The sequence below is a fragment of the Macrobrachium rosenbergii genome, chromosome 42, assembly GCF_040412425.1.
Source record: "Macrobrachium rosenbergii isolate ZJJX-2024 chromosome 42, ASM4041242v1, whole genome shotgun sequence".
Taxonomy (NCBI): Eukaryota; Metazoa; Arthropoda; class Malacostraca; order Decapoda; family Palaemonidae; genus Macrobrachium; species Macrobrachium rosenbergii.
In genome coordinates, this window is record NC_089782.1 from 8072371 (window position 1) to 8087370 (window position 15000).

General features: G+C 36.4%; 1 protein-coding gene across 4 annotated transcripts in view; it reads right to left on the minus strand.

Moving 5' to 3' along the window:
- Positions 1–4832: 4832 nt before the first annotated feature.
- LOC136827929 (endoribonuclease CG2145-like) overlaps positions 4833–15000 on the minus strand; it is a 34590-nt gene continuing 24422 nt past the window's right edge. For all 4 annotated transcript variants that reach the window (XM_067085388.1, XM_067085390.1, XM_067085389.1 and 1 more), the window contains 3 exons: positions 12592–12791; positions 8937–9163; positions 4833–5874 (listed from right to left, as the gene is read on the minus strand). In XM_067085388.1, the coding sequence (XP_066941489.1) occupies positions 5644–5874; positions 8937–9163; positions 12592–12791 (658 nt within the window). In that variant the 3' untranslated portion in view covers positions 4833–5643. The remainder of the gene's footprint in view (positions 5875–8936; positions 9164–12591; positions 12792–15000) is intronic.

A 15000-nucleotide genomic window follows, 5' to 3' on the forward strand; every position in this document is an offset into this window, starting at 1 on the left:
AATCTTTCCCCTGAAACTCATTTCATGACTCAACTCCCTAACCCATCAACGAGTTAAAGTCGTACACTTGTTCCCAAGTCCTCAGGGAGCACACTAACATTAACTTCACCATTAAGGAAACCAACGCTGACACATTAGCATCCTACAACTTGTCACTGACTCCCCTTACTCATTCCAGTCATTCAGCAAACACATAATAACAACATCCTTAACATGTGCACACCCAACTCAGTCCAGGCAATCACTTCAAAGTCAGGAATGAGTCTATGGACGCTGGTACTCAATCAAATAATGAAGACCACCATTCTAACTACGATGAAATTGCACCAGTGGCACAACGACACGACTTAGAATTTGAATATGAAAATAAATAAGTACAGTAATAACCAGAGGTCTCCAACCTCTAACATTCCCCCATGACCTAACAGATCCTTCACAGTCCGAGACAAGCCTAAATCAGACGTAAACCCACCAGAAACGATAAATAAGACTCAGACCAGATGCTGCGAGAGAAGAGGACAACTGCCCAATCAATGATGCCTTGCTGTCTCGCGTGATGATTTCTGGATTTATTCCTAGAATTGACAATGTGATTACGGTGTGCCAGGTTCATGAATACGTGCTGTTCCATGAGATGTTTTATATGAAGTGCTCGATGTTAATAAATAAACATGAGAGACTAAATCACTGACCCATAGACCAGTGATACTGGCTTTTTTTACGTGCCTCAGAATGTCTTTGGGTTTTCACCTGCAGCTACTCATGTAAATAGTGTTGTGAGCAGTAATATCATGGACAATGGGTAATCATTTCGTTCTTATTAGGAGAAAAGCCTCCTTTCGGCGGGAATTTAATGAATATGGTAGCATTTATTGAGTGAGTACCAGTCCTTTGGAGAATATGGGAATTACTTTTGATGCTATTGTTAGAATACAGAATCAAGAGAGAGAGGGGTTAGTGACTGAAAAGGTTTTGAACAGTTTCCGTGAACAGATAATGAAGAAATTTGAAGACCGAAACGATCTCACAGGAAATCATCTCAGCAATAGTGAAGAATCTGAATAAGATATACTGTACAAATATGTTGCTAATTGATTTGCTCTGGGTTTTCCTTTTGGAACTGAGGATGATACTCCTATCAGAATCTTGTCAATGTATGGTAGAGTGGAAAGTGTTAGACATAACAGGTATTCAGTTGACCCCTATAAAGGTCCGGTACAAAGAATTTTGCACCACTGAAGTCATCCCTTTCTTTCTCAAGATATGGGGATCCACATTCCAATGGGGAGATTAGGATATACTTCAACTGTGGGATGAATAGTATTCTGATGAAAAACTGAGATGGAGATGTGGCTGAAATAGTTTGATAAAGATGAATTTCCTAATTTTCTTGGAATACAGACATAGAGGTCAAAGATGAAGGTGACAAGGCACCAGACCCTGATCAAGATGTTAATGACTTAATTCTAATTTAAAATGAGCATCCTCATTGTTATGGAAATTTGTATAAATCAGGTATTCGTAGCACTGGATCATCTCTGTATTTTTCTTGCTTTCTTATATACATGTAATTTTGTATAGTTACAAATAGTGTATTAAGCCTATATAGTTTTCGTTCCCACTCTCATTTACCCTTTTGCTAATTTTGCTTTGGTAATTGTTCTAAAATTAATTGTAAACATTTATTGAGAATATCTATTATTTTGTATACAATAGGGTTTGACTCTGTTAATAAATGTAATGTATTTACCTTTATATTATTGTAAAGTTATTGTACTGGAGGACGCAAATGAGTTGTTCGAATGGTAACTGTATGGTTGAAGGACCGTTGTATATATTAAATGTTTCTCCCATTAAGAACGGCGATGTCGGGTGTAACCTTGATCCCTCGGGGGAAGGCTTTGGACACGACTGCGAGAGAGTAACGGCCCTCGATTTGGTGGACATGTTGGATGGTCTTTATTTGGATGCTATTGGAATTGCTCTTGAAGACGTCGCACTTAGTTGACGAATTTGCATTGCAAGAACGACTTCAGGGAAGTCTTGGAGGATGTTTTGCAGTCTTGAGATTGCTGGCCAGCACACTGGGTAGTTTGATAATGCCCGCTGAATACGTATTACTTTATGGGTACGTATTGCTTTTCACCCGTCAAGCCTTGACAAACTCGTCTACAATTGTGGATAGCGAGCTTCGTAGTCTCCAGCGTTTTCTGCAATTGATAGTTGACGTAGAATTCTTCAGTGGATGGAAATGTCTGTATGTCTCCTGTGAATGTCGCATTTATATTCGGATGTGGATCTCCAACCATCGGACTTTCAAACCCTGACAAGCCTTCGCACCTTCAAACTCCACCTTTATCGTAGACCTCTGACCTCAAATATCATCCTTATACAGTCTATGGATACATTTTCTGATCATCGTTGTCAACGTTAAGTTGTTGTGAATTATTTTATTTTAAAGTTTTTCTTTACGCCTACCAATTACACTGAAGGAATCCCCATAAATATAACTTTCATCGTATTTAATGTTAAAGGGTGTAAGAGCCTGGAGTCAGTCATCAACATGACCCGTTAGTAACACTCATAAAAAGCCTAAGGTTATAAATAGCAAAGGAGAGCAAGTGGAAATCGTGCTAGTTACTGTCACGCAAGAGGAAGTCTTTGTGACGAACGAAACCGTTTCCTAAAGCAGACAAAAATGCTTAAATAAGCAAAAATGCTTAAATAAGCATGGAGGCACGCCACTTTGAAGGTAGTCAAGGTAAGCATACTGTAATCGATATTGAAGACTGTGCAGTGTAATGTGTCAAGCGGAAAAAAACGGAAACTCTCGTACCTTCTGTTGTGGTTGAGAGAAAGAAAAGGCAATTGGAGTGCAAGGCTTGAGAACCATTCTGGCTCAAACTTAACTCCATCGAAAGAGAGTCTGTTAGCGACAGGTTAGAGCAAGAGGAAATGAAAATTTAATGGTGAAAAGGTTCAACTTTCTTCTGGCGAAAGAAAGTACTTCAAAAATTTTCTTAAATAAACTAATCACTAGTGATGGTGTCATAGTAACAAAACCCAAAGCAATTCTTCATCTTATTCGACAGTACCATGAAAACCTATATAAGTGAAAATTGTACTCTGGGAGATTTTTTTACGATACGTGAAACTGTAGAGTGATGGAGAAAACGAGATTTCAGCAGCCGGCATCACTGAAGACGAAATCTTGACTGTAATTCGACGCATGAGCAATGGTAAAGTTCCTGTGCTTATAATTGTCGTATTTTCCTTCCACTTGGAAACATAAACGTTTCCAGTCCGTCCCAAACTGCCTTTTGGATTAAGTTCCAGCTGTTGTAACATCTTATTTTTCTGAAATTTCTGAAACGTTCTTTAACGTTTTCTTTTTCAACTACCACGATTAACGCTGTTTTTTCTTGCATATATTATTGTACAGCCATCTGCATAACTATAAACTTCTTTCTTATTGTTTTAACCTTCATATCTTGAATTCACAAAGCTGTATTGTATATGTTTTTTTAAACAGCACACAATCTAATATCGTCCATTTTAATTGTCTCAAGCTTTGGTTCTAGTTTTCCCTGTTCTCTACCTCCTCCTTATCAATGACTTATCAGTGACCTATAATCCTCCGCTTCCCCTCTTCATAATTTTCCAGTGATTCAACAGTCCATTTATCTCCACCCTTCAACCCGTAGTCATGTTCTATCTGATACTCCAATAATGCAGTATTCTTTTTAAAATTTTATTTTTGATCTTCCAGGAATATCATAAAGGATTTCAACTCAGCCTTCCACCCAGTTCTTTTTAGGTGAGAAATGTAATTAATCCTCTCTCTTCTACCAAATCTGTGAGTGTTCAGGTTACTTAACGCTTCACTTGAATTCAGCACAAAGTTCGAATTTTGAACCCACGTCAGAAAATATAATGATGTTCCCATGTGTTGGTTTTCTTGTCTCGGATGCTAAATTTTGAAGCTTATCTTTTCCTATTCAAAATATTACTTTAGCTAATACTATTGTGGCTACTCCCTTACTTTACTCCAGCTCTCTGTTGCTCCTTCTTGCTGCCAGTGATGGATGTTCTTCTTTTGCAGATACTAATTCAGTCACTGTTTCGTCTAGATGAATGGGAGTCTAACTGTTTCCTTTCCCTCACTGCCAGTTCACTGGAATTCTGCTCCTGGTCTTATTTTTGTTGCCTTAGGTAGCGCTGGGTTGCCGTCACATTCCAGCATCGCATATTAAAATCCCGCATATCTTACAGTGTATGATTGTCAATTAGAAATTGAATTATTATTATGAAACTACATATTGTAATTCATTTCATTATTCATTTATAACGGTCGTTCTAATATTGTCGGCTATGATGTTTTAACTAACCTAGACAGAGTGCCTAGTTAGGTTTATTACCTGAAAGAAAAAACATTTATGAAATAAAGTTCTTTTGAAAGATCACCGCGCTGTGGTAGTCAAGTGAAGCATAAAGATAACTCCTGAAAACCTCTTATTAATTTTTATAATGACGAGGTGCCAACTTTCTCTAAGGCCTTCCGTGTATCCTAACATTTTGACTTTTCATTTGCACTTGCCTCTGGGCCTCCATATCATCGTTGTCCTCTTTATTCTTTTCAGCCAGTAAGTGAACACGACGTGACGCCTTGAAAGTCCCAGTTCAGATGACTGCTGGAGTTCAACACTTTTCTCTTTTATAAGAAATATTTCATTACAGCAAGATTAGCCGTAAAACTCTTACTTTCCACCATTCAAAACAAAACATTTCCCCTTCCTAAATTTACCAACGTGCGATGTCAATAAAAAGTTAAACAATTCATAAAATTTATGTAAATACTAAAACATAAGTATCCTACAAACTTAATATATAACTTAATAACATAGTTTGACAATACATAACCAGAAGTTGAAGACATCAATTTTGCTACTCTTGTAACGCTGTACATTTCGTCAGTAGAAAAAAAAATCACTCATTTTTCAATTCCTTTAGTACAATATAAACACAGTCAGCCTATCTAGAATCAGCAAGGACACGCTTCCCTTTCTACTATATAAAATAATGCAGGTTTTGCGGTCAAGTCGGATCATTATTCCGTACATCAGACAAAGTTAACATTTCTAAAACATAGTACAACAGTGACCATACAAAAAGGAATTATTACTTGCTCTAGGATAACATAAGTGCCATAGCATTCTTCTTTCTTGTTTTTGTGATATATAAGAAACTACTTATTCGTGAAAAAAATATCATTGTTGCCTTTTTTCAATTTGTAATAGCTTACATTTTATTGCTGTTGCCTCTTCCGGCATTGCCTTTGCTTTGCTTGGTGACTTCTTTGACCTGAATAACTTAACAAAGCTAAAATTGATGACGACTGATGTCAGTCAGTGACCTCTGATGTTACGATGATGGGAACCTCAAAAACGATCAGTGAACCCTCAGTCTTATGCTTGTGATTTTCAGACCTATTGATTTATGCTTGGTTAAAATTGCCGTTTTGGTAGGATTTTCAGTCGCTTAGATAATGTCACGCAAGTGTTTGAAAACCCCTTTACTGTTATTCTCAAGAAGAATGAAATGTTCGCTATTTGCAACGATTTTAACAAATCTTTAGTCATTATCTTAGATGTTTGGATAAGCACTGCCAATTACCGGCTTACCCCTGGAATCATAAGTCCAGGTCTGGATAGCGAACTTGTGGCCAGCAAGTTGAACAGGACAATTGGCATCTGGCATTACAATGAAACATACGGTATACAGAGCTATTTCCAGTTCAGGCGTTGTTCCAACGAAGATCGATCCCACTGGTTTCTCTTCATTGAGCCACACGAAACGGAGTTTTATGATTTCGCCCTGATGAAGAAGAAGCAGAATTTTAAGTTAGGGGATATTAAAAAAAAAAGTTGTGAATTAAATCATTATTGTTTTTGAAGCCTTTGATAAGAGGATGCATTCATGTTGGCTGTGCATTATCGTCTAAAAGGCAAATTAAAATAAATCTCCCAAAACACAAATGTCTTTAATTAATGTCCAAAGACAGTTGAACTTTGCAAAACGATAAACCATCGCTGCTAAACTCCCGTAAGGTCAACTTTCATAAAAGAAAATATTTTCAATCCATGTTTTCAGAAATACACTGAATTATGATTGTAAACAGAACTTACCAAATAATTATATATACTGCAAAGTTTAGAATGGCTTTTCTTAAACAGAATATTTTTGAGGATAAACAATAAAAACCACTTAAGAGACTAAACCTTGGAATGACAAAACCAGGTGTATCCCTCAAGAAATAAGTCATACCACCCTAAGACTGTTAAGTTCAAAGAACACTTGCAAAATGAAATGTGCTATGAAAACCTCAGTAGCTAAGTGACGATAAATATAAGTTTATCAAGTTGGATTACTTCAATATACATATTCAAACTATGCTGTGATAATCCTGAATTTCTCCAGGTATTAACAATATCAACATTGTCTTTAATTATGACCTTTTAACTTGTGCTTTATAATTCTGAAAAGTGTGTCTAGAAAGTAGTGTACTTATTATCCCAAGCTGCAACCTGAACCTGTTTTACTTAGGTTAAAAAAAACATAAGTTCCGAGCTTGTTTACAGACCAATGATGTCCCAAGAGACATGATAATTGGAACAGAAAATAAAATAGTTCAATATTCATATGATGCTCTTCTTCTTGCAGTTCTTCATAAGCTATAACTGGGTATGCAGTTGCTACTATAGCCTTATCAACAAACCAGAACGCATCGGTTAATAGTGTAACACTAAGGTATGAGGCTCAACTATGTTGATTAGAACAAACTTAATGTATAATCCAATATTCACCAGCAGGTGCCAAAGAGCGGTTGAAAAGTATTTATTTCTATATTTCGTGATATGTCAATGGGCATTATGCAAAAACATAATATTGTTTTAACAGCGTCATTGATTGCTGCTGTGCGCCTTTGCGAATTGCAATTTTTTTTAAACCAAAACCAATTAAAATGGTTAACTTCTTTATATTAAATGGGTTTTCTGTTGGTTTATTTTGCTATTGTTTAGTACATCAAACTCAATACGCCACTAAATAGTACTGGTGAATATTAAGACGCAGAAATGCAAATTAATACTAGTCCTCACTTTATTGTACCTTTCCATAGAAGTATAAAACATGTCTGGCTGTCACTGGTATCATGTAAGTAACGCAGCTACAACTAAATAAAATTGATAATGGATGTGTTAAATAATATGACAAACACATTATGTTTGTGAAGGCTCATGCTTTGACAAGAGTTAAGGTGTGGGGAGCCACCAAATCAAACTCTAACTAGGGCCTTACATGCATTGTGTGAGTAATACCGTAGATGCTAAATCTAAATGTTTTACAATACTAAGCATGTGAATGTTTAAAGGTTGCCAACGAACAGCAAAGGCAAGAAATAGGTAATTTCACATGCAGATAATGTCCTAGAGACCAAACATACAATTACGCAATTAGCATAAAAGACCCCTCTCCACCCTCATAAGACCTGAAACAACAAGGCAATGACCACTGATGACTTAGCAAATAGACCTGTACAGAGAAATTAGGTTCGTGTGCCAGTAAATATCTATCCGAGTCTAAAAAACTAAATATTCTCCACAAGGTGTTCTGCATAAACAGATCTTTCCTTTGGATCTTTTGCTGTGCTATTATATGAATTTTGTACTCTTTACAAGACGTCAGCAGCTTCACAGGATCTTTATCTCTTAGCAAATGTCGCTCAGATTTGTGGCTCACTCAGTCCTGACCTTGGTTATTATGACTTAGACCACTTACATAAGATATTTTGTTGGCCATCTTCCAGAAGCTCTGTTTAAAAAGGGCATTTTAACTGATACCTTTGGTACCTGCACCCTAAGAAATAACGTGTGCCAAACTTTGGAATGGTCTTGATAGTAGTATAGAGGACGAAAACTCTCAAGTTTGAATGTGCCATTCACCATGTTTTGCTGACTTGCATTGTTTTTTTTTTTTTTTTTTTTTTTGTATGCAAGTTATTTCATTTTCTTTCATTTACTCTATTTTCATCTCTCTTTTTTAGTTTTAGTTGTCTGTTAAGCTTGACCCATAAGTGTGTTTGTTCATTTTTTGATAATAACAGACAATTTCAAAACCATATCCCTTATGGATTGTTAACAAAATTTATTCTAAGTATTCGACTGGCGGACTCTCTTGATTTGTCATCTTATGGCAATTGTCTGATAAGCCATCTTTTTTACCAGTAAATTAACCTGAATTTGAGAATTTCAAGCTTGTGTGCAGGGTCTGACATAACCAAATCAATGGTACCATTCCCACAAGCTAAAACAGCCGTGTGACTAAGAATAGCCGATGGAAGATTATGTTTTCTACATGACTGTCATGCCATGATACATTCATTAATGTTTTGATGCCCACTGCTTAAAGACAGAAGTCATTCTATCATAATTAGTGGGATGCTATTCAATATCACTGAAAAAATCAACTTGGATTATTCTTTCACCTTAAAACGAAGTGCAAAATCCCCAAAACCTGAAAGGGAAGAGGACACATATCATACAGGAAAACTGTTCTCTCTAGTCTGGTTAACTAAGAACCCCATCGGAAATTCCGGAAACTTTTATTTTCTTATGGGATATAGTGGTAGTTATTGCGAACACTCTGATTTAATAAAGACCTCATGACTGACTCGTTATTTAAGAACAACTGCAATGCATGATGCATGAAACCAAACCGTCAGTGAGTATGTAAAACAGTTCGACGAGTTTCATTGCAATATGCTTTAGATAACAGTTGTCGTCTTCGGAATGCTGTCGTAGAAAATATGCAGAAGTGAGTAAAAAACTGAAATGTGCAACATTTTAACTTAATACTTACAAAAGCACTATTCTTCCTACCTTGCCATTGAGACTGACTCTTTTCATGTATCCCTTGTAGTCGAGGTCACCATCTTGCTCTTCCTTCCTGAAATTCAGCCAGTTGTGGAAGCCCGAGACTTTCCCTCCCTTAAGTTCTCCGACGAACACATGTTCAAATCCTGAGGAGCCGATGTTTCTGCCAGCTCGCTTGTATTGCGTAAACCAAATCTCCTTCAGTTTCGACCGCAATGAGCCAGACAGCAGCTCTGTAGCATAAGACGGAAAATGACATGTGTTGTATTATAATCTAACGCAGACCAATGGTCTGGATCCAAAAAAGTTGAAGGATAACCCAAAATAATTTAGAAATGAGAATAAATATTTTTGCCACGTCCGCTTTTGCTTGAAACTACTGTGGAAAAAGTAATTTCAAGAGGTTAATTTGCCTGAAATAAACTAGGAACAAATGCTTAAAGGAGTAAACATTTACATACGTAAAATTCACGTACATACATACATACATACAGATATACATACAAAGAGAAGAAAGGGAAAAACTTGCAACAAAATACTAACCAATATGTCTTGATAAGTCGAATTACACCACCTTTCCTAGTCCTTTAAGGAACTGATTTTATCAGTAAGCCACGTTATAGCATTAAACTGCTATAATGTGCCGTTCTCTGAACAGGTTCCTATCATTCGCATCAAGCTCTTCTGCGTCTCTTGCCATTCCATCCGCACTTGACATGTTTCCGTCGTCAAAATCGCATTCCTCTCCCTGGTTACTTTTATGCCATTTAATTGGACCATATTCCCATTTTTTTAAATATGCACAATCTATGCAAGTCTTGCTCTATTACAAAATAGAAGACATTTGTTTCACCAGCTCTTCTCACAACCTTAATTCCTCAATTATTCGTAAGAGTCGCGTACGGTTATGTCGACATCTTTTCTTTACTGTACCACAGTCCTTCCCTCCCACTGCTCTACCACCTTTCTCAGGCACTTGTATACCACCTCAAAAATGTCGGACGCCCAACCTTCCTCCTCCCTTCCCTGCTAATGGCACTACGGTTGAAAACTCAAGTAACATAACCTCATTGTTTCCCTTTGGTTCATCCTTTAATGAGTCAACTACATCTGACTCCATTCAACATCTTGCAACTAATCAAGTGCGCAGGTTTGAAGTCTAAAAAGGATTATGAATCTGAAAGCATTTCTCTGTGATTTCTTAAGAACCTACCGTTATTCATTGCCTATTTTTGTCTCAGCCTAAACATATGTTTATACTTGAAAAAAAAAAACGCAAATTGGAGAACAAATAACTTCAGAAGCACATAGCGTTTCGGAGCGTCATGCTCCGTAATTGTATGTGCTTCTGAATATATTTGTCCTCCAATTTGTGTTTTTTCAAGCTTGAAAGGTCAATACTGATCTATTGTCAACATATCTATAATTTATCATGAAAACTCGCCCTGAATCTGACTGTTCCATAGGAATGTGACCACTCTAACTCTCCAACTCTCTGCCTTAGTTCTTTGAAACTCATTACTCACAAAATTTGGTTCTCTTTGATCCTCAGTATACATTCGCTCATCTGGTTATCCTCTCTCAGAAACATGAGGACCTCTTAGTATTGCTCATAACATTACAATGTGTTTCAACAGGTTTTAGTACAAAGAAATGGCTAGCTAAAATTCCTGTTTGTGACTGACTGCTGTTTCTTGTAAACTCATTATATTATTCTTAAATGACCTTACTATCTGGTCTCCCCCGTCATTTTTTCTTCCTTTTCCGAACTGAGAGAATTAGTGGACTGATCTAAATTATGTGGATCTGTTCAACGGAGTGTCATGGCGAAAGTGTAAAATAACAAATACTTTACTAACAGGGTAATGTAACGAAAACTTCTACCCAGAAATAATGTTTCAGAACTTAAAACTTTTCATCTCTATTGCATAAAGTAAAATTAATAAAATTGTTGAAATTGTACTAAAACATTACTCGTTCATTGTGGGCAACACAATTTTGCAATTTAGTTACACCCTAAGTGAAGAGCACACTTAAAATTGTGTAATTTCTAACAAGCTTAGTTTCGTTAGCAACTTTTTTTTATTTAAACGACTGCATAACCCCTTAAAAAGTATATTCCTATCGATTCAGTGAACAATATAATAATCAATGCATCTATTTTAAACATCCTTCTTTCTGAAGCAATATATGTAGGGAGTATTTTACAATGATATTTATGTCACTTCTATGAATTTTCTTTTCGACACCCCTTTGTTCTGTCACTCCTTCAGTACTATCATATATATTATGGAACCATTTGAGAGAAGGAAAGGCATTTGCTTTGAGCTCTACAAAACAATATCTAAGACAGCACCTTAAAGGAAAGAGAGAAGACTAACTTGCAACAGAGAGCAAGAAGATGAAAATGAAGCCCTGATTAGACACTGAGTTTTACTCCTTCCTGCCAAAACGGCGAACAAAGGGATGTGTACCTCATTTATAAGAAAAATACTCTGCCGAAATTGATGACAGAACTGATTGGTCGAATTTCATTTTTACTACAAACACAGCGAAACTGATGGAAGAGTAGGCAAAGAATTATGTGTAAATTGTCTACTGGAGACATTAAGTTTCATCAGGTTATAGGATATGGGGTAATAAGACGGAAACCTAGGCTAACGGATGAGAATAAGGAAAATAAGAAACTGACAAAACCAAAAGGTACTTGTAAAAAGTTCCAGGGAGGAAATAAAGAATGCAGCGTAAAGAATATTAGTATAATCAAGTTTGGATTGTAAAGGTTAATGAAGTGCAAGAAGGGATAAGAGAGATACTTGAAAAAAACAGGCAGATGATGCTGACAGAGCCATGTATTCAAGGGATGACATTGGCATTATGGTGACCCACAGAGTTATTAATGATATATCGACAGGGAGTAAAAAAAAAAAAAAAAAAAAAAAAAACCATCATCAAAAGGAGGGAAGGGTCAATAGTGCCATCAGAAGAAGCAGAAAGACAATCCTAAAAAGGGTTTTTGTGATGTCATGAATAAAAGGTCTGATGTTGAACATTTGATTGTTTTACCAGAAGCTGAAGAAGACCTGAATGTACTACTGAGTGAATTCGCGTTTTTGAAATGGAATCGGTAATGAAACTTCTCAGATGGAAAACTCCTGGATGCTAGACCTTCTCTTAAAACGGGAAAACTTCCTTTCAAAGCCAGTTAGAACGTCAAGTCTTAAGATATATAACTTAACTATCAGTAGCAGCAAAATCAGGCTTAGTGCGGGTACTGAGGAATTGGAATAATCAGCCCAGTTGTTCAAAGAATAGTTTTTAGAAGATAAAATCATGTTTCTGTAAGTGAAGTTATGACATTGTCAATTTAAGGAGCCACAAACTAGGGATTACTGGTACCAAAGCTAAGACTCCCATGAAATAGCTGGGAGAAATACTTGTATGTCAGCCTTCTAGAAACTTTCAGTGTAACTGCTTGTATTGTGTGGGGGGAGCTCATAGATGTGAGATTAGAACAGAGATTACGAATGTTTGAGGTCTACCTAGTCCAATAGCACAGATCTGCCGACCATGCCATGCAAATCGACTTTTCCCTGTCAAATATATTTTCTGCAAATAAGAAATACGTCATCAGTAACAAATAAGATTGAAATTTAATTACTTTTGTCCTTTAGGAATTTCTCCACTTCTTGCATAACTGCAGTTGCCATAAGAGCATTCAAGAAATTGTCCTCCTCGCTTTGTTCCTGGCTATTCGTCACTTCCCTGACGCTGGCTAGAGGTTCGTAGTTATCGAGAAGTTGCTGCATCAGTCGCGTCGTCTCCCAGTTCAGGACGGATGCTGGGACATTACCAATGAGTCTGTTGAATTGGATGAGTGCTTAGTCCAAACTGTAATCTCATTTACATATTGAATTCTTAACAATAATAGTGCCTTTGAGTTGAGCATGGAGTGATGCATTTGTTCACATAAAACTGAAATTCACCTTTACAACTGATATTTACTGAAAGGTGTAAGCATTCAAGTAAATTCTACAGTGGTATAACCATTCAACAGGAGATACTAAGGAAATTTTAAAAGATTTTGCAAACAATAACGTCTTTATGAAAGCGAATAATATTTAAATCCTGCATTCATACGCACTAACATCTATTAGACTGTACCTTGTACACAAATCTCTTAAGATGTTATTTCATGAACATTTATCATAAAGTATACATATTAGAAATTTACATTGTAGCAAGATAAAATCATTTCTGAGTCAGTTATTTTAGATTTATCGTCAAAGGCAAATTTAAACAGAATTGAAGTCTCTATAGTAATTAATGAAATAATTCCCCTACAATATGACTGCTGTAGATTGCACCTGCGACATCAGTGATATTTCATCATTTCTCAGTTTTTAAGGCAATCTGACAGATGCATTTAAGAGGTTTCTAGGTTTTCGGGGCAGCCTGACAAATGTAGAGTATTTAAGACAGATGTATTTAAGACGCTTCTCGGTTTTTAAGACACCTGACGGATGTATTTAAGACGTTTCTGGGTTTTTAAGACACCTTAACCGATGTATTTAAGACGTTTCTCGGTTTTTAAGGCAGCAAGACAGATGTATTTAAGAAGTTTATCGGTTTTTCAGTCACCTTGACAGAGTATTTAAGAAGTTTATCGGTTTTTAAGTCACCTTGACAGATGTATTTAAAAAGTTTCTCGGTTTTTAAGTCACCTTGACAGATGTATTTAAGAAGTTTCTCGGTTTTTAAGTCACCTTGACAGATGTATTTAAGAAGTTTCTCGGTTTTTAAGTCACCTTGACAGATCATTTAAGACGTTTCTCGGTTTTTAAGACAGTCTGACAGATGCATTTAGGAATTTCTCGGTTTTTAAGGCAGAGTGACAGATGTATTTAAGAAGTTTCTCGGTTTTTAATGCAGCCTGACAGATTTTAAGACGTTTCTCGGTTTTTAAGGTGGCTTGACAGATGTATTCAAGACATTTTTCGGTTTTCAAGGCAGCCTGACAGATGCATTTAAGAAGTTTCTCGGTTTTTAAGTCACCTTGACAGATGCATTTAAGACGTTTCTCAGTTTTCAAGGCAGCCTGACTGATGTATTTAAGAAGTTTCTTGAGATTTTAAGGCAGCCTGACAGATTTTAAGACGCTTCTCGGTTTGTAAGTCACCTTGACAGATGTATTTAAGACATTTTTCAAGGCAGCCTGACAGATGCATTTAAGACATTTCTCGGTTTTTAAGGCAGCCTGACAAATGCATTTAAGACGTTTCTCGGTTTTTAAATCACCTTGACAAATGTATTTAAGACGTTTCTCGGTTTTCAAGGCAGCCTGACAGATGTATTTAAGAAGTTTCTCGGTTTTCAAGGCAGCCTGACAGATTTAAAGACATTTCTCCGTTTTTAAGGCAGCCTGTCAGATGCATTTAAGACGTTTCTCGGTTTTTAAGTCACTTGCACAGATGTATTTAAGACGTTTCTCGTTTTTTGAGGCAGCTTGACAGATGTATTTAAGAAGTTTCTCGGTTTCTAAGGCAGCCTGGCAGATGTATTTTTCAGTTTTAAGTTTCTGCATTTAAGAAGTTTCTCTGTTTTTAAGGCAGCCTGACAGATTTTAAGACGTTTTCTATTTTTAAGGCACACTGACAGATGCATTTAAGACGTTTCTCAGTTTTTAAGGCAGCCTGACAGATGTATTTAAGACGTTTCTCGGTTTTTCAGTCAATTTTGACAATGTTTTTTTTAAACGATTTCTGACGTTTTTTTCAAGGCACCTAACAGCTGCATTTAAGAAGTTCCTGTTTTTAAGGCAGCCTGATAGATTTTAAGACGTTTCTCTATTTTTTAAGGCAGCCTGTCAGATTTTAAGCATTTTCTGTTTTTAGACGTTTCTCAGTTTTTAAGGCCCTGACAGATTTCTCGTATTTAAGACCTGACAGATTTTAAGGTTTTTTAAGGCAGTCGGCCAATTTTTAAGATGTTTCTCTGTTTTTAAGGCACCATGACAGATGTATTTATGACGTATCTCGGTTTTCAAGGCACCTAACAGATGCATTTAAGA